At 34.5% G+C, this 26264-nt stretch overlaps 1 protein-coding gene across 2 annotated transcripts; it reads right to left on the reverse strand.

Annotated features, from left to right (window-relative positions):
• On the reverse strand, positions 1-25172 carry LOC137387124 (maltase A2-like). 2 transcript variants are annotated; one of them, XM_068073433.1, is made up of 14 exons: positions 25119-25172; positions 24358-24495; positions 21552-21703; positions 19857-19963; positions 16477-16668; positions 12432-12583; positions 9625-9750; positions 8691-8810; positions 7809-7936; positions 6422-6623; positions 5239-5421; positions 3708-3839; positions 3045-3196; positions 1-437 (listed from the first exon to the last, which is right to left on the reverse strand). In XM_068073433.1, exons 2-14 carry the CDS (start codon positions 24481-24483, stop codon positions 239-241), a joined length of 1971 nt encoding a protein of 656 aa, XP_067929534.1. In that variant the 5' UTR covers positions 24484-24495; positions 25119-25172; the 3' UTR covers positions 1-238. The 2 variants fall into 2 exon arrangements, with proteins under 2 accessions (XP_067929534.1, XP_067929535.1); XM_068073434.1 differs by lacking the exons at positions 21552-21703; positions 24358-24495; positions 25119-25172 and adding an exon at positions 20064-20219.
• Positions 25173-26264: the final 1092 nt, after the last annotated feature.

Raw genomic sequence — 26264 nt, forward strand, 5'->3', positions numbered from 1 at the left:
TTCAATGACATGCAAATATTTATAAAGCAAGCTGAGAAAAGAAACAGGTTTTGCTGTACAGTTAGCAAACAATGGTTAAAATTACTACAGTATATAACTATGGCAAACAGTTCAGTTAAAATCAATTCAGAAAAAAAATTATGGATTCTGAGACGGCATATTCGTAAATGTATCATATAGCGGTCAAAAAAGAATATTAGCAACATTACAGCTTGAACATATTGAGCATATTGTAATGTTATTGAGCAATATACGGCCAAGAGAAAACAACTCCATCTCCTGGTTGTAAACTGACTTTCATTAGATCGGCTTTAGCACCTGGGATATAGCTGGATTTTCCAGTTATGGCAGCTACAGTTGCAGACGTCTTGGAAACGGCCTCACTAAAGTCTTCATCTACCAAAGCCGTATCTCCCATGTTCACAACCACCAGATACCTTCAACAGTTCAAATATTTAGCATAGCTGTCATAGCACTGCTTGAAGGTGGCCTAGTTTTCAAATTGTACAGCTCTTGAAAAAAATTTGAAATATTATATTTCATATAAATTATTTTTGCTGTATAACTTAAAATTTTAAACTAGCTCTTATCAGGATGTGTTCTGATTCTTACAGCTGACAAACTTTTGGGAGACAAAAAAATTAATAGAAAACTGTAAAACTAACCAGAGATTCTCAAAGTTTACTGATGGAGTAGTTATCAAGTCTCAAAGTTACAGAATAAGAAGGTCCAAATTGAAATAAAAAAGTAATGAATACTCAAAGTTCAACTTGAAGAGAAAAAATGTAGAGGACAGAAAAGAGAAACTTAACTGAGCCAAAGGCTTGTTCTTATCTAACAAATACAGTCAAACATGGATAACTCGGCCACGGATAGCTCGAAAACATGGTTAATTCGAACGGTTTCTTTGGTCCGTTCCCAGGTAATGATAAATTGCTATAGATAACTCGAATTCAACACTGTTAATTCGAACTGTTTTTTTGCCCAACGGCTACCGAAACGGTTGTTATTGCTTTAGAAAATCACTTTATTCAAAGCCATAAAGGTAAACCTCATCTTTTCGTAATTCATAAGCGTTGTTATTACCATCGGCAAAATAATTTTGTCAACGACTTTTCTAAAGGTTTGGTCCAATTTGATTTACAATTGTATACTGCTATACGATTAATAGCACGGGCTTGCCGGGTCACGGGCGCAAGGATTTTCGCCACGCACATACAAAACAAAAACAGCATGTTGTTTTGTATGTGCGTGGCGAAAATCCTTGAGTGCGTGACCCGGCTAGCCCGTGACGAATAGTTTTCCGACGTTGATTCCGTGTTGAATCAACGTCGGAATGTTGAATGTTTAAAACGTCTTAAAATTGTTTTTATTAAACGTATACGTCGTCTTAGCTAAAAAAAACTATTCATCGTTTGACCTAAACACAGAATACGTGTGTACATTCAATAAGTATCCATTCAAAAAGCGTGAGTGATATACAATGTACCGTTAAACCTCGTAAAACTTTTAATTGAACTGCCTCGGAGTGTTGCCAGGTATAAGGGTATAATCCCAGGTAAAGTAAGGGATTTTTCTTTGGTGACTTTTTCTTGAAGTTGCATAAACTTCAAGAAAAATCGGCAAAATTGATCGTGGGTAAAACGCTCAAAAGAAAAAGATGTCTTTTCTTTTGAGCATTTCAACAACGATCAAGTTTTGCCAATGTCAATCTAAAAAAACGTCCTGGCAATAACATCACCTCAAACAACAAACCAATCTCAAGTGATAGAAAAATCTCTATACTTCTTGATAAAAACGTTTTAAACTTTACATTAGAAGCATTTAATTTGAAACAAGCCATTTGTGCTTTTGATTTATATTATAGTTTGCATATGTACATGTATCTACTAATAAATAAGTAAATACATGGACTTGTGACAGTGCTCTGATAACTTGAATGCTCTGATAATTCGAACACTTTTGCTCGGTCTCGTGAAGTTCGAGTTATCCATGTTTGACTGTATCTGTAATCATACATGTGTCTGACATTTACCATACTAACTGGTATACTAAAGCAGCCAGTGGTGTAGCTATACTTCCATTGACCCAGTGGCTATGAACGTTACGCTACTTACATTGCTATTGTAGAACTGACAATACGTAACGTAAGTTACAATACTTACAATATGTAATGTAAGTTCTACAATAGCAACCTTACGCTGCTATTACCTTACATTGCTATTGTAGAGCTAACAGTGAACACTGATGGCACAAACTGATGGTCAACTGTTTAGCAACTGGTTAAAGTAATAAAAATACGAGGGGAGGTTTAATAAAAATAAGGATAATGATCCTCTCAAACTAGGATGAATTTATCATTTACACTGACAATAATTTACGGAGTAGAGGAGAACGTAGATTAAAAATAGTGAAATCCTAAGCGAGCACAAAATCATATCTCAGGGTACTGTCTGTGGTTGACTACAGGCTGATGTTACAAGACACCCAAATTCAGAATATATCAATGTGTCAATATTGTAGTGTCTTTCCAGGGTTATCAAGCCTGCTAGTGCTTGCCTCATTCTTCATTTGACATGCCTTCACTATATACATGTATACGTATACTACCCACTCTGGCGATGTATTAGCCAATCAAATTGAACAAATTTCCATTTTTTATCAGTTACAAAATAATCTTTACTATAATAAGGGCTGTGTCTATCCGAAGCCACAATTGCAGGCTGAGAAAAAAATTGCATTGTATGGGATGCGAACTCACAACATTTGTCTTACCAGCTGAACATGCTGCCACCTGCATTAATTGTTACTTACTTGCCCATACTTGCTCTCTGCACCTGACAACTTCTCATGTCTCGCCAAATTTCAGGTAACTTTTCAAAATGTAAAAATTAGACTGAGTGCCGACATAAATAACCAATGATGTGTGAGTGAGGCAAAAGTGTTGAAAAACACCAAGTAAATCTTAATTCCTAATTCCTATCATAAACATGCGACAATTATGGTGGTTCTCACACAAATATCTGTCAGAGCAGAGAACTTACGAAGTCAGTCCATTAAAAGAACGTAAATATGAGTAAAGATTGGCTGAGACTTTGAGAGTTGTCCAATCACCATAAGAAAAGGTCTCTTCTCTTCTCAGTCGACTCAAGTTTTTGTAAACACTCAGATGAGACAAGGGATCATCTCTTTCAACCTGCGTGTAGCGAACAACACAAACAATTTCACAAAACCTTTCCTTTTGTCATAATTTTGCAACCAAAGTAAAGGTAAGATTAATAATATAATTTAGTACATGTTTTCAAGGTGATCAACTTTGAGGTTCCTCTATCAAACTAGTTTGGTATCTGTGAAATGTTGCCATTTTTAAATTTCAACTTGAAATGTATGAAAACTGCTTTAAGTGTAACCCTGACACTGTAATAGTAGCCTTAGGTTTTTTTCTGTCAAACACTAAACTGATGTGCAAACAGATGAAACAACTAACTTAAAAATCAGCATAAAGTTTCAATAAAAATCTAAAGAAAATTTAACATAGAAAATCCTAAAATCTTTGCTAAGATCATAATTTTTAGTCTATTAGAATAATGTGATAGCTTGGTTTCCATAAAAGATTTTTGCCTGTTTCTTTGGTATTTGATTCAGAGAAACTATTTTAACAGAAATTTTGTCATGAAAACTCAGCTTCAGACATCTAACTTTAGTACCTGTACATTGGTTTCTTCAGCATCGGGGTGAGGTGGTAACCAGGCTGCTTGACAGTCAGAAGTGAATCCATAGCAAGAACTTGAATTATCATACCACTGCATGGGTGATCTTTCAGGGTCTCTGCTAAGGCTCTGCAGAAATAGTCAACCTGGTTAGTAGCAAAGTGACTTTCGATGGAATTGACAAAATTTAGTTGCTTTAGATTTAATCCATAGCAATTCTCAACCCATAACATATAGGAATCTTTGAGTGAGTGAGTGATGATGCAATATATTTATTACCGGAATTAGAACTGTAAGATGATTAATGATATTTGTGCACTGCTAACACTTTCTTATGTTTTTCATGCTTGTTATATAACTGGTTTGTGCTTTTTCTATTATATTATTTTGTTGGAAAGCTTAAAATGCTCATGACAGATTGGCAGAGCATCACTCGCTATTATGAATGAGAATAAAAGTGTCAAACAGTAAAATACATTCATAATAACACCTAATGTAACGGTGAGTATAAACAATTCCTACACATGAGAATAAAGGAATAAGTACAAACAACTCCTGAATCTAAAAGAAACCAGACAAGTTCAAACAACTCTTGTCTGAGAAATACAAAAACAGGTACAAACAACTCCCACATCTGATATGCTGATATAAATTCAAACAACTACCATTGCTAATCAACAGACAGGAGAATTGGGAGGAAGACCAACAACTCCAACATTTAACAAAAATAGATATGAGTTCAAACAACTATGTCCGAGGAAAAGAGGAACATAGATAAGCAAGTCCAGCGCTAATGATATCTCACTAGAGTCGAGAGTCGCATAGGAATAAATTATTATACATCAGAGGTGTATAATCTCAAAACCTAAGGATAGTAGAAACATTACAAGTGAATTCAAAATTTTCAAGCTAACTAATATTATTTTATTGCAAATTAATGAATTTAAATTTGATATAGTTGCTATTTATCATACACTAAAAAGAAACTATATCAGTACACAAAAGTCATGTACAGTAGCTAAATAGTGGTCACTTTTACTAATTGTTTATGTATGGTCCACTAATTCAGAAATACATTTCTAGATTCAATAGATACAAGAGACAAAAATAGATTTTTCAACATTAGCACATGTGGTAGAAATATAAAGGTCACAAAATTGTGATTTTAATTATTAGAACTAGTAATAAACAGACACTAGTGTCACTAGTGTCACTAGTGTCACTAGTGTCACTAGTGTCACTAGTGACACTAGTGACACTAGTGACACTAGTGACACTAGTGTCACTAGTGTCACTAGTACTAGTGACACTAGTGTCACTAGTGTCACTAGTGTCACTAGTGTCACTAGTACTAGTGACACTAGTGTCACTAGTGTCACTAGTGACACTAGTGTCACTAGTGTCACTAGTGACACTAGTGTCACTAGTACTAGTGACACTAGTGTCACTAGTACTAGTGACACTAATGACAATAGGCAATAGCTTTGAGAGTAACCATTAGGCTCACTGACTCAGTATATATTATTACCTTATCACTCCACCCTACTGGGTCCTGGGACGGCCTGTCTGATATGTTTATGTTAAGCATCCCAATTTCATCTCCATAGTAAGTGGTGGAGACACCTGGAAGAGTCAGCAACAACATAGTCAGCGCATCTAGCTTCTCCTCACCGACCCTGCTTGTGATACGAGACTTATCGTGGTTGCCCAGCTGTAACAGACAGTCCAGATTGGAGCACACAAATTATCTCATGGTTCTTCACTGCAAAATAGATGAGATATAGCAAATCCTTTTCCAAAGATTTAAACAACAAATTATCTCATGGTTCTTCACTGCAAAATAGATGAGATAGAGCAAATCCTTTTCCAAAGATTTAAACAAGGATGGTTTGATAGTCAAAACTACACATGTAGTACTACGGATAAGTTACGTAGAGTTATATAAATTATAAATATATTAAATTTTATTGATTTTATTGATTTTAGGAGCTCAAAGAGTGCTTTTTTAAAAGTACTAGTTGTGTTTGTATGTGTATAACTATACTTAAAGAACAGACAACCAAAAAAAATTAAAAATTACCAAATTTGACAAATGGTAAATAATATAAGCTATGAGTAATTTCAATTTATCGCCAATCAAACAATAAAAAAATATTTTAACCAAAGTAATCTTCGTAAATGACATATTAGAGTTGTCGTGGTTTCACTGACAATATCATATTAAAGTACATCGTTTAATGAAATGTTTTGTATTTAAAAACCTACAATTTATACGTATTCAACAACATTTACTATAACAAGAGCTGCTTTCCTCTATCCATCTGTCCAAAGTCATTGTTTGAAGTTAGGAAAAAGATTGCAATGTGTGACATTCAAACTTGTAACTTGCAGCTGGTAGACCTATGCTCCACCAGCTGCACCAATTCACCGCCCAGCAGCATTGCAAAATAATTGTACGTATAGTTATGCACAATTACCTGATGATCTCCTAACAACACACTTAACTGCCATTGTACCAATATAAATATTAATAATATATATAATAAATATATAATAAATAATATATATTTGTTATCTAAAATTATATATATTATACATATTACATATATATTTATTATACATATTATTATAAAATATTTATTATATTACAGTTAAGTATATTTATGACAAACTCGGAGCTATTCATACAAGAATAAATAAAAAAAACTAACCACCCAGTTAGCTGGTGCTTCTTCAGGTTTCGCATCCATCCAGGTGTCCACCAGACCTGCAATGCAGAGGCCATCACATGACTCATTGATGCGAGTTAAACCAAAGTTGAAAGGAAAGTTTGCTCCACCATCTTTAGTTCGCCCGTAATACATCTTTAGCTGCGTTGGACTTCCAGATGCTTCCGCAACCATCACTCTTGGCCTAAAAATTGTTTCAAACACTCAGAATTCTGGATTGTGACAAATATCAAAAAGAGAGTTTACCTTTCAGTTCTACGAAGCAGCAAAAAATTTCTTTGTAAGACTAGTTCGTTGTGGTACAATTTTATAGCAAAAAGGAGATAATGTATTGACGATGTTTTGTAGTCGCGAACTTAGAATATGTTGAACCTGTTTAAGAATAGCAGACATTAAACAGAGTGCAGTTCGTGTGAGGAAATATGGAGTCTGGTGCATGAGTAAAGCATTGCTTGTGACGTTGTGACCTTGTGACCTTGTGACCTTCAGACCTTTTGACCTTTTGACCTTCAGACCAGGTTAATTTTAACAACTCTTGTGATAATTGGTGGCCTTAAAAAGGGCCATCGGGAGTGTGTTAAAGGTTGACTTGCAACAAAATTCACATTACAGTTATTTGGTATCAAAAGACTCACCATGTCTTACTCTGTTGTGTTGTAGGTGCAAAATATGTGGAAATGTGATTACAAGTTCTTAAACGATTAAAAAATGAACAGTTAAAAAAACGGTCATGGGTTGGAATCTCTTTATTTCGAGGATGTACACAACTCGATGTGGTTATTGTTTTGACACATGATGTTATCACGCGAAATGAAAGGCCAATGAAATGCTCAATACAACACTTCTCGTAGCACTAATTTATGACAAACACAATTCAATTCACAATTACACAAAAACAAATCTATCGCAGATATAAAGTGATGACACTAATTCTATCTAATTTCAATATAAAATTAGACGGACAGGTTTTTGCTATATTTTGCTAGATTAAGGAGAGATTCCCGCATTTAATAATGTATAGTGTGTGGTAATTGAATAGATTAACAAGACTCCAGCAATAGTGCCAAGATGAACAAAGGCATGAAATAGTGGGTAGTCTCGTAACTTCTCGCAGCACTGTAATATTAACCTTGTGTAGAAATATGAAGTCACTTAGTATAATTTATCATTTATCACCAGCTGTAATTTGTAATTTCAACATGAACTAGATTAAGGAGGTATAGATTTTTAAGGCTTCAACAGTCTCCTGTCACAACCTCTTCCATACAGTCCAATGTTCATTAATATTATTATCATTATTACTATTACTATTATTATTGTTGTTAGTATTATTGGCTCAGCTAAGTCTAGTCCCTATTGATATTGTTACCTTGCAGGTCCTGAGTCAGTGTTAGTACTGTACTCATCTAGAATTCCTCGCCATCTGTTGATCATGTCCATGATCTCTGGTAGGTTTTTTGTGTAGGTGTGATTGAGGTACCCACCGTAATAGTCATTCTGTAGTAATAACATGAAGCTAAAACTAAGTTTATAAGATATTCATGTGTGCAACATTCATTTACCCAAGTAGCAAAAACCAGAGTAAAAGCATGAGTCTCAGCATGCAATTATACTATTTTACATTTGAATATATATTATATCATATTGTAATTGTAATTGTGTTATATTACATTGTATTTTAGTTTTTTATTTATATTTATTTTATTTATATTTTATATATCTATTTATATTTTATAATTATAGCTATATTTTATTTTTATCATACCATATTATATTTATATTATATTGTGTTACATTATATTTGATTCCAAACACTTTTATCTTTTTTCTCATTCAAGGTTTCTTTTTGGTGGTTATGTATCTGTAAAAAATTCTTATTAAATAAGGTTTACCCCAATCAAGTTTTTAAATATTACCAGTAATTAGACTACATTATATTATAGTTTATTACATAATTTAACATTGTATCATATAGTATCCTGTTGTACTACAATTAAAGCTCAACCAAGTTAATGTATTCTAACATTTGCTGCATGCGACAAACTCCTCGTAGGGCGAAGAAAACATTTTTTAGAAGGATGCATTGTAGTTTGTTCCATTCGTATATTAGGGTGACCAAAATTCGATGATTTACTGTACGTGCTGTGTACTACTATTATATTTAGTGACTACTATATGACAATTAAATTAAGTTATAACATTTTGATATAATATATATTTTTATGCGACTATGAATAGTGGATGTATATACCGGGTCAGCAGATTCATCACCAGCAGGTTCATCTCTCAAGTTGTAGTCTTCGTATAGTTTAGATATGGCATCTATTCTTATTCCATCCACATTCTTATCTAGCCAAAATCTTAGTACAGCCTTCAAGTTTAACAGGGAAAAGGTTTAGCAACACTTGAGATAAGTATTCATATACTGTGAGACCCGGCACAAGCCCTCAGATGCAGTGACACCTTAGACAACTACTCAAGTGCAGGGGCATCAGAGGCAAGTATTCAAATGCGGAGATACCTGGAGCAAATACACAAGTTCAAGAACTCCTAGGACACTCGCTCAGGTGTAGGCACACCTGGAATAAGCACTCAAATGCAGTAAGACCCACCACCGACAATCAAGCGCCAAAACGCCTGGGCAATTACTCAGATGCAGTGACACCTGGAGTGAACGCTCGGACACCTGAGAAACTGTTCTTGCGCTGGAAAACCTAAGACAAATGCTCAGGTGCAGTGAGCCGCAGTCTGCTGTTTACTGTCATACTAGATATAGTAAAAAATACAGCTGAGAAAACAAAGCCTGTAATAGGCTTCGAAAAAAGCAAATAATGCAAATAAATTTTTAGAGTTATCTTTCCTGAAAATAAGAGGAAGCACAATCTCAAGACTCAGATTTTTGCATATAACGGTCTGATAGAATTCAAAGACTATGAAGCCAAAACACTCAGAATGATAAGTTTGTATAGCAGTTAATTCTCACAATTTTTTGATGGATCATGGGTTGAGGTAAAGTCTTGGCAGGAAATACTTAAATAGCCGGCTTTACAGCGTCTCACTGATCATACGATAAAGCTCAGACAATATTTTACACATAGACACATAGTAGCCGTGATTGTACATACATGTTTGCGCAATGCTTCTTACAAACATTGCAAATTGAGTAATATGTCTATGGATCTTACGTCAATCTCTTCCTTGACTAGATTGTTTCTGTAGTTGAGGTCAGGCATGGAGTCCTGGTACTGATGGAAGTAACACTGTTGCCGTGTAGAGTGGTAAGTCCAAGCCGGAGTACCCAGGGCTGATTGCTGCTCAATATATGATCACTAATGTTAGCCTACTAAACTATGGTTGCAACTAAAATAGATCTAACTTCCGTAGAAGGTACTTTTGAGTGTTTTAATCTTATGTGTAACTAACGATCCTTTCTAATATGCCTTTTAAATAATTCTATGGCCCTAGTATGTATTTAATAATAGTCATACAAGATTGTCTGTTATATTAAAAACTTCACTTTAAAAATTTTGATATGTAAGTTTGCCATCCATTCTTCTTTTAGGACATTTTAGATTTTTCTTATTAATTTTATGATTGATTTTTTACAATATTTATTATTCTCATTACATTTTTACAAATAAAAATTTTGATCAGTCAATTATTATAGATTTTTAGTAGTTCTATTGATTTGTTTGATTTAAAAAAGTTGCTTTTAAACTTTTAATGTCATCCAGCTCACATTTTCTTCACAAGCATCTTAAAAATGACCTCTGATTAAGAACCATTCTCAACATTGTCGAATTAGATAGATTTTACTTACACTTCTGATTGGTTGAACGATGCAAATTAACTCCACATGTGATTGGTTGAATGATTAAAAGTAATCCCACAGCTGATTGGCTGAACTATTCAAAAGCCTGACCGTTATGAATTTTTTTTCTAAAGCATAATCCAGTCTTACTTAGGCTTCTTTCTATTATTTGTTTTACACTCTAAAGTTAAATACACCATTTAGTGTTATCCGGTTGCGAGAGCAACGAAACAACAACTTCAAATCGCATGTTTTGCAATGCCGACAACTGGAAGCGAACTAGATTAAAAGGATAATCCTGCACAAGACTTGCACGTAAGTATTACTGCACAACCAGACGAATAGCTACTGATTTACTTAATCTCAAATAAAACCGTGTTTATGAACGATGAGAAGCAAATTTAACACAGCTCATGTGTATAATTTTTATCTCAAAATCTTCTGTCGCCTAAATTACAATGGCTCTGCATACAATATGAGACGTTTGTAACTGTAGCTGCCATAACTGGAAAATCCAATTATATCCCAAGTGCTAAAGCTGGTCTAATGAAAGTCTGCATACAACCAGAGATGATGGAGTTGCTTTCTCTTGGCCTTATAAGGCCTATAACATTACAATATACTCACAAAATTTTCAAACTTCAATGCTGCTAATGTTCTTTTTTATTGCTATATGATGCACTTGTATCTTACCAAAGTCCTTAAACTTTCCTTTTCTGAAACAGTTTAAGTGGAACTGATTGGCAGTAATTAAATGTAACTGAATTCAAGTGTTTCTTATTGTTGGTTATGTGTGAAATAACAATGGCTAACATAACTACAGTCACTTTGTCACCAAAATTACTTTAGTTACACTGTACAGCAAAACCTGTTTGCCTATTTTAGCTTGCTTTATAAATATTATAAATTTACATATAAATACTGAATATTTGTTTAGAGGAGACATCGTGGCAAACAGCAGATCCGTTCTTATAGTACAACCTGTTTTATAATTTTGAATGTAAAATCTTTGAGCAAAAATAGAAAAACTCCCGTTTTCTTTATACCTAATACAATATTTACTATAAATTTTTAGGCCCTAAGAAATGCATGATTTGTTGATTATTTATCAGTTTAAAGAAGCTAATCTCAAAGCAGGAGGCTAGACATTTATAGCTGACGAGCATTGACTGGCATTCATCAAGCTGTTTACTCAGATCTATAGATCTGTAGATCTATAGATGCAGATATACAGATGCAGATCTATATCTGTAGATCTGTAGATCAGTGAGTCCACAGATCTATAGATGTAGATCTATAGATCTATAGATCTGTAGACCTATAGATCTACAGATCTATAGATCTATATCAATAGATCTGTAGATTTGAATTTATAGGTTTGTAGATCTAGGTTTGTAGATCTGTAGATCTATAGATGTAGATCTATAGTTCTGTAGATCTATAGACCTGTAGATCTATAGATCTGCAGATCTACATCACAAGCACAGCTGTAGATCTGTAGCAGTTGTGCTTGCACTCAGTTTACCTGAGCACAAACACAACAGTTACAGGTTTAAATTTTTTACCTGTGGAGATAACCCACATTTCAGAAAACAGTCAAATGCCAATGCTACCAAAAGACAATTAATATATCTAAACCTAAATTTTGTCTGTCTACCATTCATTCATGGTGATAAAATTTTAAAAATTAAAAATCTGCTGTGCACTGTATTTGAACTCAGAACATCCAGTTCTGTAGATAAGCATTATTCCAACACACTACGATGTCCAATTGGCTATTCTATAGAATTAATTAAGCACATATTTATTACACCTGTCAATCTTTCATGCTTAACACTGCAGCTAGCGTTATGCGTGAAGCCATACCAGAAGACCCAGTCATGCCAAATGTGGAGAAAAATGCTTAAACTTACATGGCCAACAAGACCATTGCAATCAGTATAGTTCTGTAGTAGGCATAGCAGCCGGTACGGTATGAATTACACAGAAATAAACAAAGTATACAAAAATAAACAGAACATTTTTATTTAAAAGTTAGAACGGTAAATCTTGTACATATAAATATTCCAATTGTCTGTGCAAAACTTTTTATTACTGATCCCACGTCGGGCATTCACTTAGTATTTAAACTTGGAGAAAAAACAGGCCAATAGAGTTTCAGTCATACACTGGAATGCTCACCCAATTGTTGGGGTCCTGAAGATGAGTTGCATTCCCGCAATCCTCCCAGATGTAGTACTCTGTATATGGCTCAACACGGTCAACACTTTGTTGAAACCAGATGCTCTCATTGCTAGTGTGGTTAGGAATAAAATCGATGATTAGCTTTAGGTCTGCAAGTAAAAATAATAACTGGACACATTAGAAAATAGTATACATGTATATGTACATGATTAACAAATAGCAGAGGATAGTAGATGTATATATGATAGGCAATCATACAACATACCAGTGATAAAAAGCAGCGTATATCATAGCATACCGCAGGAGAGGACAACACATGATAGCATATGGTAGGAGAGAATAACACATGATAGCACATGGTGGGAGAAAATAACCTGTGATAGAATATGGTAGGAGAGGACAACACATAATAGTATATAGTAGGAGAGAATAACACATGATAGCACATGGTGGGAGAGAATAACCTGTGATAGCATATGGTAGGAAATAATAACACATGTTAGTTTATAGTAGGAGAGGATAACACATGATAGCATATGTTAGGAAATAATAACACATGATAGCATATGGTAGGAGAGGACAACACATGATAGTATATAGTAAGAGAGGATAACACATGATAGCATATGGTAGGAGAGGATAACAAATGATAGTATATAGTAGCGATAAACTCGAAAACTCAAAATAGCTCAAATGAAAACAATCTCATATAAAGTGAAATCTTTGCTTGCCTCAACATAGAGCTTTGCATAGTGTTTGGTTCTTATATAGGTCAGAGCTTAGTATAGACTATCGTACACATACCAATATTGTTTTATTGCAACCGTGATGCGTGACTGGTCATATCATCAAGGAAAAAATGATTTTTTAACTCTTTATTGTCAGAAGTCAAGAAGTAGTGTGCACATGCTAATATATACCTTACATAAAAACTTTTCATACCAGAAATGTGGAAAAATTTATGTAAGGCGCTCCTCTGAATCCTAAAGCATGTTTGGCCACCCAATTTAGCATTGTTATCGTGCGTTGTCAAAAAAGCTTTTACAGTTTATGACCTGTGTCTTCCGATGAATAGCCAATGCAACAGCACCTCAACTTTTTTGCATCTGTACGGTCATGTGTACGTGTATAAGAACCAAGCATAGTAGGGTCATCAATGCTTTTAAGAAATATTATTACTATGTTTAATGTTTATGTATTAATACGTTGATGTATATTAATAGGGCTAGAACTGTGCAGATATTCTGTTGCAAAAGACCAAATTAAGTGAAGGCTGAAAGGCAGCAGTAATGACAGCAGAACTATGAGTTTTCATATAACTTAAAAGAACTAAAACTCAAGTAGCCGATTTACTCAAACAATAGACTTGTTACGCCATTTATGAAACTTGAAAAGGAACACTTTAGCGAGTCCAGATCTAAGGCTATCTAAAGTTATTATATTGTTACCTTTTTCAGATACTGCAGCCATAATTGGCAGGGCTTCTTATTCTTGAATAGAACTGCTAGTGTTACAACATGAGGATCAAAAGATTCAACACTCGAACAAGCATAGGTATGGCAAAAGATATTACTGATAGCACTGTTTAAATTGTGAATTTTTTTATTATCAATATCTGAATCAGCTGCTAAAGGGAAACCTAAGGCGTTGGGAGCTCAGTCTATGTAGAGTCTTTAAGGAAAAAACCTTCTATAGAACCTGAGGTGAAGCAGCTGGTCATAATGAGAAATGTAGAGTTAATGTAAATACCATCTTGTGTGTATTGCCTTGACGTGTACAGGTTTATTTATAGAGCCTATACAATGTATGGTTATAACCTTCGTAATGCCAACCATTAGATATCTGCCAACAAGTGGATCACTCTTGATTTATAGCTATGTAGTTGGGAATCACCGCAGCCTTCCTGGCACTACCCATGATTTCTGAGACCTAAATCTCAGCCTATCGACTACATGCCGCAACCTCTAATCCAAGCCTAACGCCAATTTCTTTTGATAACATATTTTATATACTCACTCCATTTGTCTGTTCACTGATTTATGGTTATGATTTAATGATTTGTCACAATTCTAAGCCAATCCTTGAAATGTTTGAATCACAAAATTTAGTCCAATTCTAAAACAAACATTAAATACAAGATCAAAACTAAATTTGCGCAAGTTTGCCAGATGTAGTTTTGGATACCAAGTCAACCAACAATATTTTTACTAGTGTTGCTGTGGTCTGTACCTTGTTACCGAGTTAAGTTAGTACATTAAACTAGTTCAGGAAAACCCTAGAACTAAGGCTATAACATTACGCACCAGGATATAAAAACAGATCTCATAAATCAAATGCTTTCATCTTGTTGTTTCAAAAAATGCATAATCATGTTCTGTTGAGCACTTTTGATGGTGTCACTTGTTCAGGATATTAGCAACAGTACCAGAATAAGACAATGAAAGAATGTTGCTAATTATCTGAATAAAGTTTGTAATATCTCATAGTCTATGCATACCAAATCTATTTACTATATTAACTCTGATCTTGCAAACTTGTTTGAAAGCATCCCACTGTAGAAATTATATAGGTAGTAATTAGAGTGCTTGATAAAAGATTGTTTTGTATGGGTTTTGATCTTGTGACATCCCGCTTATGAGACCAACACTCTATTTATGATGCTTGGAGATTAAAAATAAAGATTGCTTTCAAAGGGATTTTTTGCTTAGAAGTACAAAACTTTACCACCTGCCCTGATTGACTGCCATACTGCATCATGGAATAAGTGTGCAGGTAGTTATTACATCTGTCGATCTGTCGCGCCGCACCTGAATGTCAGTGTCCTAGTGTACTATAATAAGAGCAATATTGTGTGATGCTAAATATTCTCACATAAGGGAAGCGTTATCGGAGCAGACTACTGGAGCTCCACCAACTACCCTCGACTTATTTAAATAAAGAAGGCCTACTTCCAGCACTGCAGGGCTTTAGCGGGGAATCTTAGTGCTTCCGTTTTCCAAATAAATCCGCTATGATTTATTTGGAGAACTTATATATTAAACCGCCAAATTTATTTATTTCCTAATAAATCTGATTAGAAATCAATAATGAACCTTTTTGGGAACAATTCTTTCATGGATTGTTGTCAGGAAAGCAGTGTAGCAATTTGTGCTAAAAATAAACGAAATTTCAAAAGAAAAAAACCAGGCTCACTGCTATAAGCCCAGTGGTTCTCAAAACTCAGAATCCTTACATCGATGACAATTTATATTAATAAACCTCACTTTGTCATTGCGAGTATGTCTGTTAGTCTGTGGAAACGCTATGCATCTCCACATTCATTGGCCGATTTCATTCAAACTTTTCATGCATGTGCACTACGTGCCTTCCACCAGGTCGCTAAAATATTTGGTTTCAAAACTCCTGGTTCCTGCGGAGATGCGGGCTGCTACCTGCGAGCTAACTGATTGAAAATTAATGAAATCACGGGCTTCCCCAAGCTCACTGGTAAGTTATGCTACACTTTTTTATACAATTGTACTCATCACCGATAGATAACTTTCTAAATAGAACCTTACACAGATCGATTTAATATCTAGCTTGGATAGTTTTAGAGAATTAATATGAAGTTAAATATTGCTAGAAAACTCATCGCCAGTAGGTTGCTGTCACCATCAACTAGGGTAGTAACCTGGCAGATACTGTAGAGATCAAGTAACCTGATAAAGCAGAGAGAGCCTCTTAGAGATTATTAATTTGGCAATGTCTAGAGCTGTTGACTGGTGTAGATGTTACTGCGTTAAAATACTAAGCTAAATGTGGCGAGTTCAAATACTGTATGATGTAATCTTTTTGAACAGCCTCAAACTGTGGCAGTGACAAACACGGCACCAAGTATAGTAAAGATTGCAATACGACCTTCAGCAGCTGCAAATCTAAAGTCAGCTATTAAAAACCCAAATTAGTGTTTCAGCTAAGGTATTAGGACCTGAAAGTGGTAAGAATTAAAAAACTATGATGGCAGACGTTACTTTCTTCAGCGAGGTTCCACAAGCAGTCTTACCTCTGCCATCCACTTCCTTGTGCATTTCATCAATAAGACTGTCCAAGTCTGACATGTTGCCAAATAGAGGGTCCACAGAGGTGTAGTTGATCACGTCATACCCAAAGTCTCTCATCGGGCTCTCATAGAAGGGACTTAACCAAATTGCATCAATGCTTAGTTCTCGGAGATAATCCAACTTTTCTCTGATACCTTTATGAACAAACACAATTTCTTGTCGTATCGGTGTCTGTAGCCCAACAGCAAAACAATTGATTTGCATTACAAAAGCACCAAGTGAGATTTCTTTTACAAATACATTTACCTGCATTAAATAGAGTACCTATGAACTGCTAGTGTTGTCAGGCTTCCTAAAGAGAGGTACACATGAAGTAATGTTAAAAACTTATCTGTTGTGGAACCAGGTACACGATAAACATTTGGTCATATACACATCAATAAGCTTGAAGTTATATTCTACACGCTGCTTTCACGGATTTGAGGCTTACACAAAATAACTCTATCAATGGCCTGCGAACAAATGCGATCAAACATTTCCAGTGTACTATTATAAAGTATAAATGACTCGCATCATTTGGATTTGGAGTTGTTTCCCCCTGCGAATTAAGAATTTTTATGGAAATTCGCATAATGTGAATTGATTCCGGTGCCTTGTTGAAAAAAGGTTAAGGAATTGTACACTATAAGTTAATAATTAGCGGCGCATGTAGCGATGCATGTGTTAGCGACGCAAACACGTAAAACTCGATTGAGAGAGGGTGGCAGAAGTATTGAAAATGTTTAAAATTGAATAGCTGGTGCGGTATTTTAACGCACATCAATCGCAAGTGCTGTTTCCATTATTTGCAAGCATGTTGGATTTGATAAAATTTTGCGAATCGCAAATTCACTTAGCTTGCGGATTTATGCCGTTTCCATAATGCGGTTAACTTGCGGATTGATGTAAATTTGTGAATCATGCGCATCATGGAAACAGTGATTATTAAAATGTTCCTAAAGGTCTCTGAGGTTAGTGTTTGTTGACAAAATTCTATGCATGAGCTTGTCTACTGTCAACAGACACTATCCGACTCGGTTATTATGAAATTAATAAAAAGTAAAAGGGGAGATTTAAAGGTGTGAGAGCAATAATAATAATAATTCTCTCAATTAAACTAAGTCAAAAAATATGAATTTATCATTTACACTGAAAATGTTTTATGGAGTAAAAGAGAACGTAGATTAAAAATAGTGAAATCCTAAGCGAGCACAAAATCATATCTCAGGGTACTGTCCATGGTTGACTACAGGCTGATGTTACAAGACTCCTATATTCAGAATAGATCAATGTGTCAATGTTGTAGTGTCTTTCCAGGGTCATCAAGCCTGCTAATGCTTGCTTCACTCTTCGTATGACATGCCTCAACTATATAGTACACACTCTGGTGAGGTGTTAGCCAATCAGGTTGAATATAGTTCCATTTTTGTCAGTTGCAAAAATCATTATCCTTGTAGGCTTATTTTTCAGTTAACTTGAATAAGGTTATACAATTGTATATAATTGTTATATACAGTTATAGTGTATTTCATACAAACCTAACAAGGTATAACAACTACCATATTTCATGAGAAGGGTTGCTAGAGTTACAACTCCTTACATGTACCCAATAGGTGCCCCCTACAAGCACGCTTAGTCTTGCTGACTTACTCAGATGTCTCGAATGTAAACCTGAATGCTGGAGATAAATTCCTTCTATCACATATTTAGAAATAGCTAAATTGTGTCTAATAAAACCGCTTTCTCACTAGTGATGTAATAGTTTGCTTCTCTTCAGCAGATTCAGTCAACATCCAAAGCTAATTTACTTTCTTGGCGAATTGGGGTTATCCTACTAGGGAAACTAGGGCTATTCTACTAGGGGAGCCAGGGCTATTCTACTAGGAGACTAGGGCTAATCTACTAGGAGAGCTAGGGCAATCCTACTAGGGGAAATAAGGGCTATTCTACTAGGGGGAATAGGGCTACTCTACAAGGGGAACTAGGGCTATTCTACTTGAAGAATTAGGGCTATTCTACTAGGGGAACTAGAGCTATTCTACTAGGGGAACTAGAGCAATTTTATTAGTGTTACTTGATGGGACATTTAAGAAGCTCACGTAATCATTTATGTTTTATAATCCCAAATGCGCTCATCCTAGGGCATATTTAGGACATGATCACTAATGAGTTCTGTGTACCTATGACACTGTTATTTGAGAGACGAATATGACCACCCTGTTGTACCTTCATTATGAGCAGCCAACCATGAATTGGTTTTAACTTGTCTCAAGTCATCACTGATATCAGAGGATCTTAATGAACTAATGAGAGTCAATACAACCATATCACACACTTCTGGTCATTCGCTGGTCTAGAACTGGATGCTTTCGGACTTTTGACAACCTCTATTAAAGTTAACCAACTACATGGCAGAAAACAAACACTTTTGCCACAACTGCATCAGTGAACTGAATTCTGAGTTTGACAATGCCTCGTCAACACAGGCTGGGTGAAGACGCTTATATCTATCGCATATATCACACTATAATATCAACTTGAGCAAATCTAGTGAGAAGCTTATATAGAAGTTTAATAACTAATACTAGTTTTTGTAAGTAGCATAATAAATTATTTTCAGATTTTTATATAGTTTTAAAGGATAATTGTCTTTGAAATAGTTATACATAGAAATTTAGTTTTAAAAGGAATTATCTTGATAACCCAGTACATTGGATCAATAACCGCTTATGAGTAAGTGAAACTTACAATTTCGAAACCTTATCTCTCTCTACACCCATCTTATGGTGGTGCCACATGTTTATCACATTCCCTTATGACAAATCATTTATAATTTATTACATGTTATAGGAATAGAGACAACACTAATAGAAATGACAAGTTGACCAAATACTACTGCCATTTTATATTGGTTACAGCCTAATCTGATCGTAAATTACTTTTGTACCCCAACATACACCTGCCATGTTGCAAACATGGTCGGTGGCCAAATCTACCATCCTAAAAAATTCTCTCAGACAAGTTTCTTATTAAAGTTCTTTTTGGTCTTTAATAGACATCTGAGAAGTATGTGGAGCACAAGCTTTAACTGTAATTTCCTCATGATAGTTCTATTATGCCTTCAAAGAATGCCGGAGAGATACGTGGGAGATAAGCTCAGTAGAAAAACCGGCCATTCGCTAATCTTGTATGCCTACCATCACTTTATGATAGCTTGAGTCAACTAGGTTATCTTATATCTCTGTGATAAGGGATCTACATGTAACTGCTGCAGTTGTTAACAATCCTATCCAATACACTTGTTCGCTTGTTTCTGAGCCAATGAAGTAATAGTTTTACCAACCGTTGATGTCACCAACACCGTCTCCATCGGAGTCCTTAAAACTGCGTGGGTAAACCTGGTAGACGGATGCCTTTTGCCACCACTCTATGTTAGGCTTCAACTTGCACCTACAGCAGAGCGTCACAGGAACATCTCGGCAGCAGTTGATAAGTTTCCTTTCTTGCAGCAAGCGAATGGCTTAAGTGCAAAGATATAAGACTAACTTACCTTTTTTTCAAGAGAGTCACATATATAATAGCTATCAATAGAATGAGCCATGACCATTTGGCTAACCGAGGTGATAAAGGACCGAACATTCTATCTTTACTAGCAAAGGTTTAAAACCGTACAATGTTCAATGGCGGTGTATCCTTAACCGTATCCCTTCATGTTTATCTTGTTTATGCTTACGTACGTTATATTGGCGTCTGTACTTCGATGGGTTTTCCTTAAATTGAAACGTGACTGCTGGGGCATGACGTTCAACTATCCTGTCATTAGTAGCCCTTCCAACTAAACTTCAATTACTCACAACTTTCTTTCATTGTCCATTGTTCAATTCGGTTTTGAGTTCATTGTTTTTGTGGAGGTTGGGTTAAAAACTTTGCACTTTTAATAAGACTCGCTATAAGGTATTTGGGTTGAATGTTTTAAAGTGTGTTTTCCATAAAATTAGGCGTATGAAATATTGAATAATTTGACAAATATTCCATTTATAAATTAATGAAATAGACCGTTGAAAAGAAGAAGTCTTCAACTGTAAGCCTGTAGCAAATGTTGGCACTAAAAATTTTGGAAAATCATCATATTGTCTGTTTAGTTAAAAACTGTCGTTACTATGATGCCGTCATTCGCGCTGGTTTACACAATTAAAAGTGCTGATAGTAAATCGAATACTAGACATTTAAAAATATTCTAACCAGTTTTTATTAGCTTGATGTAACTATTTATTAATGAATGAGCATCACTATTTGCAAGCCTCAATACCAACTAAATACTTTTAAGCTTGAGATAATTTGGCGAATCGTTTTTCTACCTGATTCTACGCTCTAGTATACTCACTATAAAACACTACCCGAGTAGTCTTTTATTGTTCTCCTGATTTACATAAAATTATGAAATTGAAGCAACTTTATGCACAACAAGTTTTAAGCCTAATTCTGCAATTTCAGGTTGATTGACTTATTAGCTCTTTAGATGTCACCAAAATGCGAAGGCACGCTTTACCGATCGAGAAATGAGAAACAGCTGCCGACAGAACAATAGTTTCTAATGAAACACTGAATAAAATGGTTCAAATGGATGTAATAAAATATTAAACATATACAAAACTAGAAAGCTTCTTTCTCTTCACCACCAAGAGTTTTACACCAAAACTATTTGCTTTTCTATTCATAACAAATAGACATACTCTACCAGACTCGATGTACTGTAATCATTGTTTCTTCAATTGCCTCTAAAACATCACTTCTTTGAAAGAGTGTGAAAAAAGACTATTTGCTATATATTGCTCTATTTTCATTGAGTTCTGCAGACCTTCAAAACGATGTTCAATTAAAAAAGTAATCAGGCTATTTTAAATTTTTTCACAGTCGATTAAAAGTTGTTAATACTGTCTAGCGTCAAGGAAATGCTTGTATATACAAGATAAGGCTTGAAAGTGTTAACGACTGCTGCCGCACTAACCCTCAAGCACTAGCTAGTAATAGCCCTTACCTTGGATGGGCGACAGTCAAAACAACCACTGCTCCAATAAGAACAATCCAAGAACCCCAGAATATCATCAACAGGACTTTTCTAGCTCTATTGAAGGCGGGAGTGTTTGAGTAGTGCAGTACCATCTCCTTGCCCATCCCAGCATACGGTGGCTGCAATAGTCATGCTTGTCACTCACAATTTTAGAATTGCAAACTAATGTGCTGTGATTTTTAAGCATATAAAAATATTTGTCTTTCATTATTTTCAATATATTTAAAAAAAATTTTTAAATAATAATAAAGAATAAAATAATTAAGAAATATTAACATTATTTGTAACAAAATTTTGTCAAAAAATATTTTTCAAAAATGTTAAGAATTGTTCTTAAATCTGCTCAACGTCAAAATACTTTTGCTGCTCCAGAAAATACCAACTCGAGTTAATGAGTGAAACGTCTGACCTGAAATTGTCGGTGAACTGTGAGAAGTTGAATCTAAAAAATATTTCTCAAAGATGCTTTGTTGAGTAGAAATTGGATTGAAAGTCACAAAATGACCTATTTTTATTTTAACAATTGTGAAGATACAAATTGGGCTTTAAAATATGTTTGTAACAAATAGCAGTTCATAAATTTCAATTTCAATTTTCATAAAGTTCACAATTACCTTTCATTTAGTGTGGCATTAACTTGTTCCCATAGATTTAATTAATCGATTATATGTTAACTAGTCGATTATATGTTAACTAATCGATTGTATGTTAACTAGTTGATTATATGTTAACTAGTTGATTATATGTTAACTAGTTGATTGTATGTTAACTAGTTGATTATATGCTAACTAGTTGATTATATGTTAACTAGTTGATTATATGTTAACTAGTTGATTTTATAATAACAAGTTGATTATATGTTAACTAGTTGATTATATGTTAACTAGTCGATTATATGTTAACTAGTCGATTATATGTTAACTAGTCAATTATTTGTTAACTAGTTGATTATATGTTAACTAGTCGATTATATGTTAACTAGTCAATTATATGTTAACTAGTTGATTATATGTTTATTAGTCAATAATATATCAACTACTCGATTGTATGTTAACTAGTTGATTATATGTTAACTAGTCGATTATATGTTAACTAGTCGATTATATGTTAACTAGTCAATTATTTGTTAACTAGTTGATTATATGTTAACTAGTCGATTATATGTTAACTAGTCAATTATATGTTAACTAGTTGATTATATGTTTATTAGTCAATAATATATCAACTAATCGATTGTATGTTAACTAGTTGATTATATGTTAACTAGTTGATTATATGTTAACTAGTTGATTATATGTTAACTAGTTGATTTTATAATAACAAGTTAATTATATGTTAACTAGTTAATTATATGTGAACTAGTCGATTATATGTTAACTAGTCGATTATATGTTAACTAGTCGATTATATGTTAACTAGTTGATTATATGTTTACTAGTCAATAATATATTAACTAATCGATTGTATGTTAACTAGTTGATTATATGTTAACTAGTCGATTATATGTTAACTAGTCCATTATATGTTAACTAGTCCATTATATGTTAACTAGTCCATTATATGTTAACTAGTCCATTATATGTTAACTAGTCCATTATATGTTAACTAGTTGATTATATGTTTACTAGTCAATAATATATTAACTAATCGATTGTATGTTAACTAGTTGATTATATGTTAACTAGTCGATTATATGTTAACTAGTCGATTATATGTTAACTAGTCCATTATATGTTAACTAGTCCATTATATGTTAACTAGTCCATTATATGTTAACTAGTCGATTATATGTTAACTAGTCGATTGTACGCTAATTAGTTGTAAACTAGTTGAATGTAATAAATTATATTATGTGTTAAATTGCATACAATTGAGATTTACCTACAAGAACAGAAAAGCTGCAAAGCTGGTATACATCTCCTTACAAAGTTTCCACCATAATATTTTAGTTTAGTTTACTCGTATCTGTTGATTATAATAACACTTTTAAGACAGAAAATAATTCATGTCGAGCGTTTTGTTGTTAGGCAGTATCTCAAACTGCCTGCTCAAAAAGTTGTGCATGGAAATCTTTAGACTTTACACAATTATCGCAAGATCCAAATCTAAAACAAAAAGTAAATATACTTCTTTGTCATGGTTAGTCTTTAGTGAAAAAGGCAAAAAATCAGCTGGTATGCTGAACATCAAAGGCAGGCACGCCACATGTAAGTTGTTGTTCTATGCCTAAAGGTCAATCTGTTAATTGAAAACTTTTCTTTGTCTGCTTTGTTGATGCCTTCTGCTAAATGATTAGGTGTTAAGTAAGATTTAGTAAAACATTGTAGAAATTTAGTAAAAAAGAGGTAGTAAACAAAAGGTGATCACCCAACAGCCAATTGAAACTTCTGATGTTGAAAAGATTGGTTAATACAAGCAGCTGAGGAAACCAAAGCTTGCAAGTGAGCAGCTTCGGCCATGGTTTAAGCTTACGTTTGATTGGTCCACATTATATTAGCGAGTCCAATATTTACCGTAGTAATTCAGAATGCAAACAATTGAATTCCACAGCCATAGGGTAGAAAACAGCCAAAACATTGTTAAACTTCAGAGTTTAGTTCTGTACCATGTGATCGCTCTAAAGAAACTTTGTATTCTTCTACTAAGATATGCGAACATCAAAAGACTTGGTTCAACTACAGCGTGTCAACTGCTTTGGCTTGCAGATTGCAGCAGTTATAGCAAATACTAGATCATCAAAAGTGCCAGACAAATCATTAAAATCATATCTTACAGGATATTCTTTAACAACGTTGCTGCTGCTGCCACTTTCTACGAGGCTTGAAGGGAAGGACTGTTTTACATCCTTGTGTCGTTGTCTTTCTGCTCCGTATTCATCTTGCATCTCCATGTCAGCCATTTTGTTTACAGGCTATGTTATAAAGAAATCAATGATACAGATGCTTATTGAAACCAACATCACTTCACCGTAGTTTTTCATTAGTTAAATAACAATCAAGATAAGCACCACCCATAGGCCTGAGCTCCATACAACTTTTATATTCCTGCACAGCTCGTAGGTAAGACGAAACCATTCTCATTGATCACATGCGCAAGATTTTTTGCTTGGTGTCAAAAAGTTGGAAATTTCACAGGCAAATACATTTCTAATTTTAATAGTCGTGATGTTAATGAAAACATGAATTAGTTGTGTAACCTTGACTGGTGCTGAATGCAATGAAGAGAATTCTTACGTAAGAACGGCCATGTGTATTCAGTTTCATGAATCAAAATGGCTGCATGTAGCTTAACACATTACAAAAAAGTTAACGCTCTATGGTGACAGTGAACTGGGTTTAGGATTGTGCCTAACCGCAGAGACCTCGTTTTTCTAAAATAACATTACGCGCCATGTGTGATAGCCAAGGATATTTCTTGAAACCAAGCTTTGTTGCGATTCAATTTTGTGCAGTTTCAAAATAGTAGAGAGGTCTTCTCTATGGATAGAATACAGCATTGTTAAAAGTAAGAGGTATTTCATGATGCTGCCCTTACCTGTCGCTGCCTTTATCTGTCATATATAAAATGAAGAGCCGTGCCCAAAAGCTGTGAAGTGTCTGATATGGATTCTGTCTGCGTTAAACATATATCAAATCTTATCAGGGGGTGTGACCTCAATCTCTGATAACGCCAAGTCATTGAACAGCTGGAAGTGATTGGCTAGTGATGCTGCCGTTTTTTGGGTAACAATCCATTCGTCAATTAAATATGCTGCTATCAGAGAATTAGATGTATCAAGTTGATCAAGGGTCAATGGTTGGAATTTAACTTTGATGTTTGCTGTTTTTCATACACAATGACAGTGTTAATTGACCAACGAATTGTGCTTGAGGGTAATTTCACCTTGGCTACAGTGCTTTAGTACAATATGCGCATGAGTAAGCATATTATTATGCAGCTTAGAATAGGGACCAAGGCAAAAATTACAGCCACCTGTGCATAATGTCGTGATCGTCTACACCACAATCAGCTGGTAGAAGTTGAGGCTTCATGTCCACAAATACCAATTGGCGTTTAATAGCTCTCTTATCACTTTACATTATCCTCGGGAAGCATACTGAATTTATATAACTGAACCATGGTAGATTTTCTTTCTTATAAATAGAACTTAAACTTTTTTTGATCAATTGCTGATCTGTAACTGAAGGTATTAGAACTTTTTGATAGCCGGTGTTTAAGTTCAATAATCACCTGGCCCCAAATATTTCAAACGCAATTGCAGCGATGAACTCAATTTCTGGTTTGACAATGTCTCATTTCAACCATATTGTGTATATAATGTGTATATCATGCGCAAATATAACCTTGGCCATGTCTATTGCAAGCTAATGTGGAAGTTTTAAAATCACTATTGCAAACCATCGTTGTTAGTTCTATAAGTAATATAATAAATTATTTTCCAAATTATATTTAGTCACCAAGGTTAACTGGATCTGGAATAGCCATACAACGGAGTCATTTTAAATGAAAATATCTCGATAACCCAGGACATGTTACAGGCATAGAGACAACACTAGTATAAATGTCAAGTTGACCAAATATTGCTGCCACTTTATGTTAATTATGGTTTAATCTGGTCTCAAATTCCTCCTGCACCCCAAGATATACTTGTCATGTTGTAAACATGGTCGGTGACCAACT

This window comes from Watersipora subatra, chromosome 2 (genome assembly GCF_963576615.1).
Source record: "Watersipora subatra chromosome 2, tzWatSuba1.1, whole genome shotgun sequence".
Classification (NCBI taxonomy): Eukaryota; Metazoa; Bryozoa; class Gymnolaemata; order Cheilostomatida; family Watersiporidae; genus Watersipora; species Watersipora subatra.

Excerpts from the sequence above, each read along its gene's own strand:
- LOC137387124 (XM_068073433.1), bottom strand. The coding sequence starts at position 24,483 with ATGGCTGACATGGAGATGCAAGATGAATACGGAGCAGAAAGACAACGA. Across the intron at positions 21,704-24,357 it reads ACGTTGTTAAAGAATATCCT|CCACCGTATGCTGGGATGGG; the intron begins GTAAGATATGAT and ends TGACTATTGCAG. Across the intron at positions 8,811-9,624 it reads TAGTCAAGGAAGAGATTGAC|GCTGTACTAAGATTTTGGCT; the intron begins GTAAGATCCATA and ends TTAAACTTGAAG.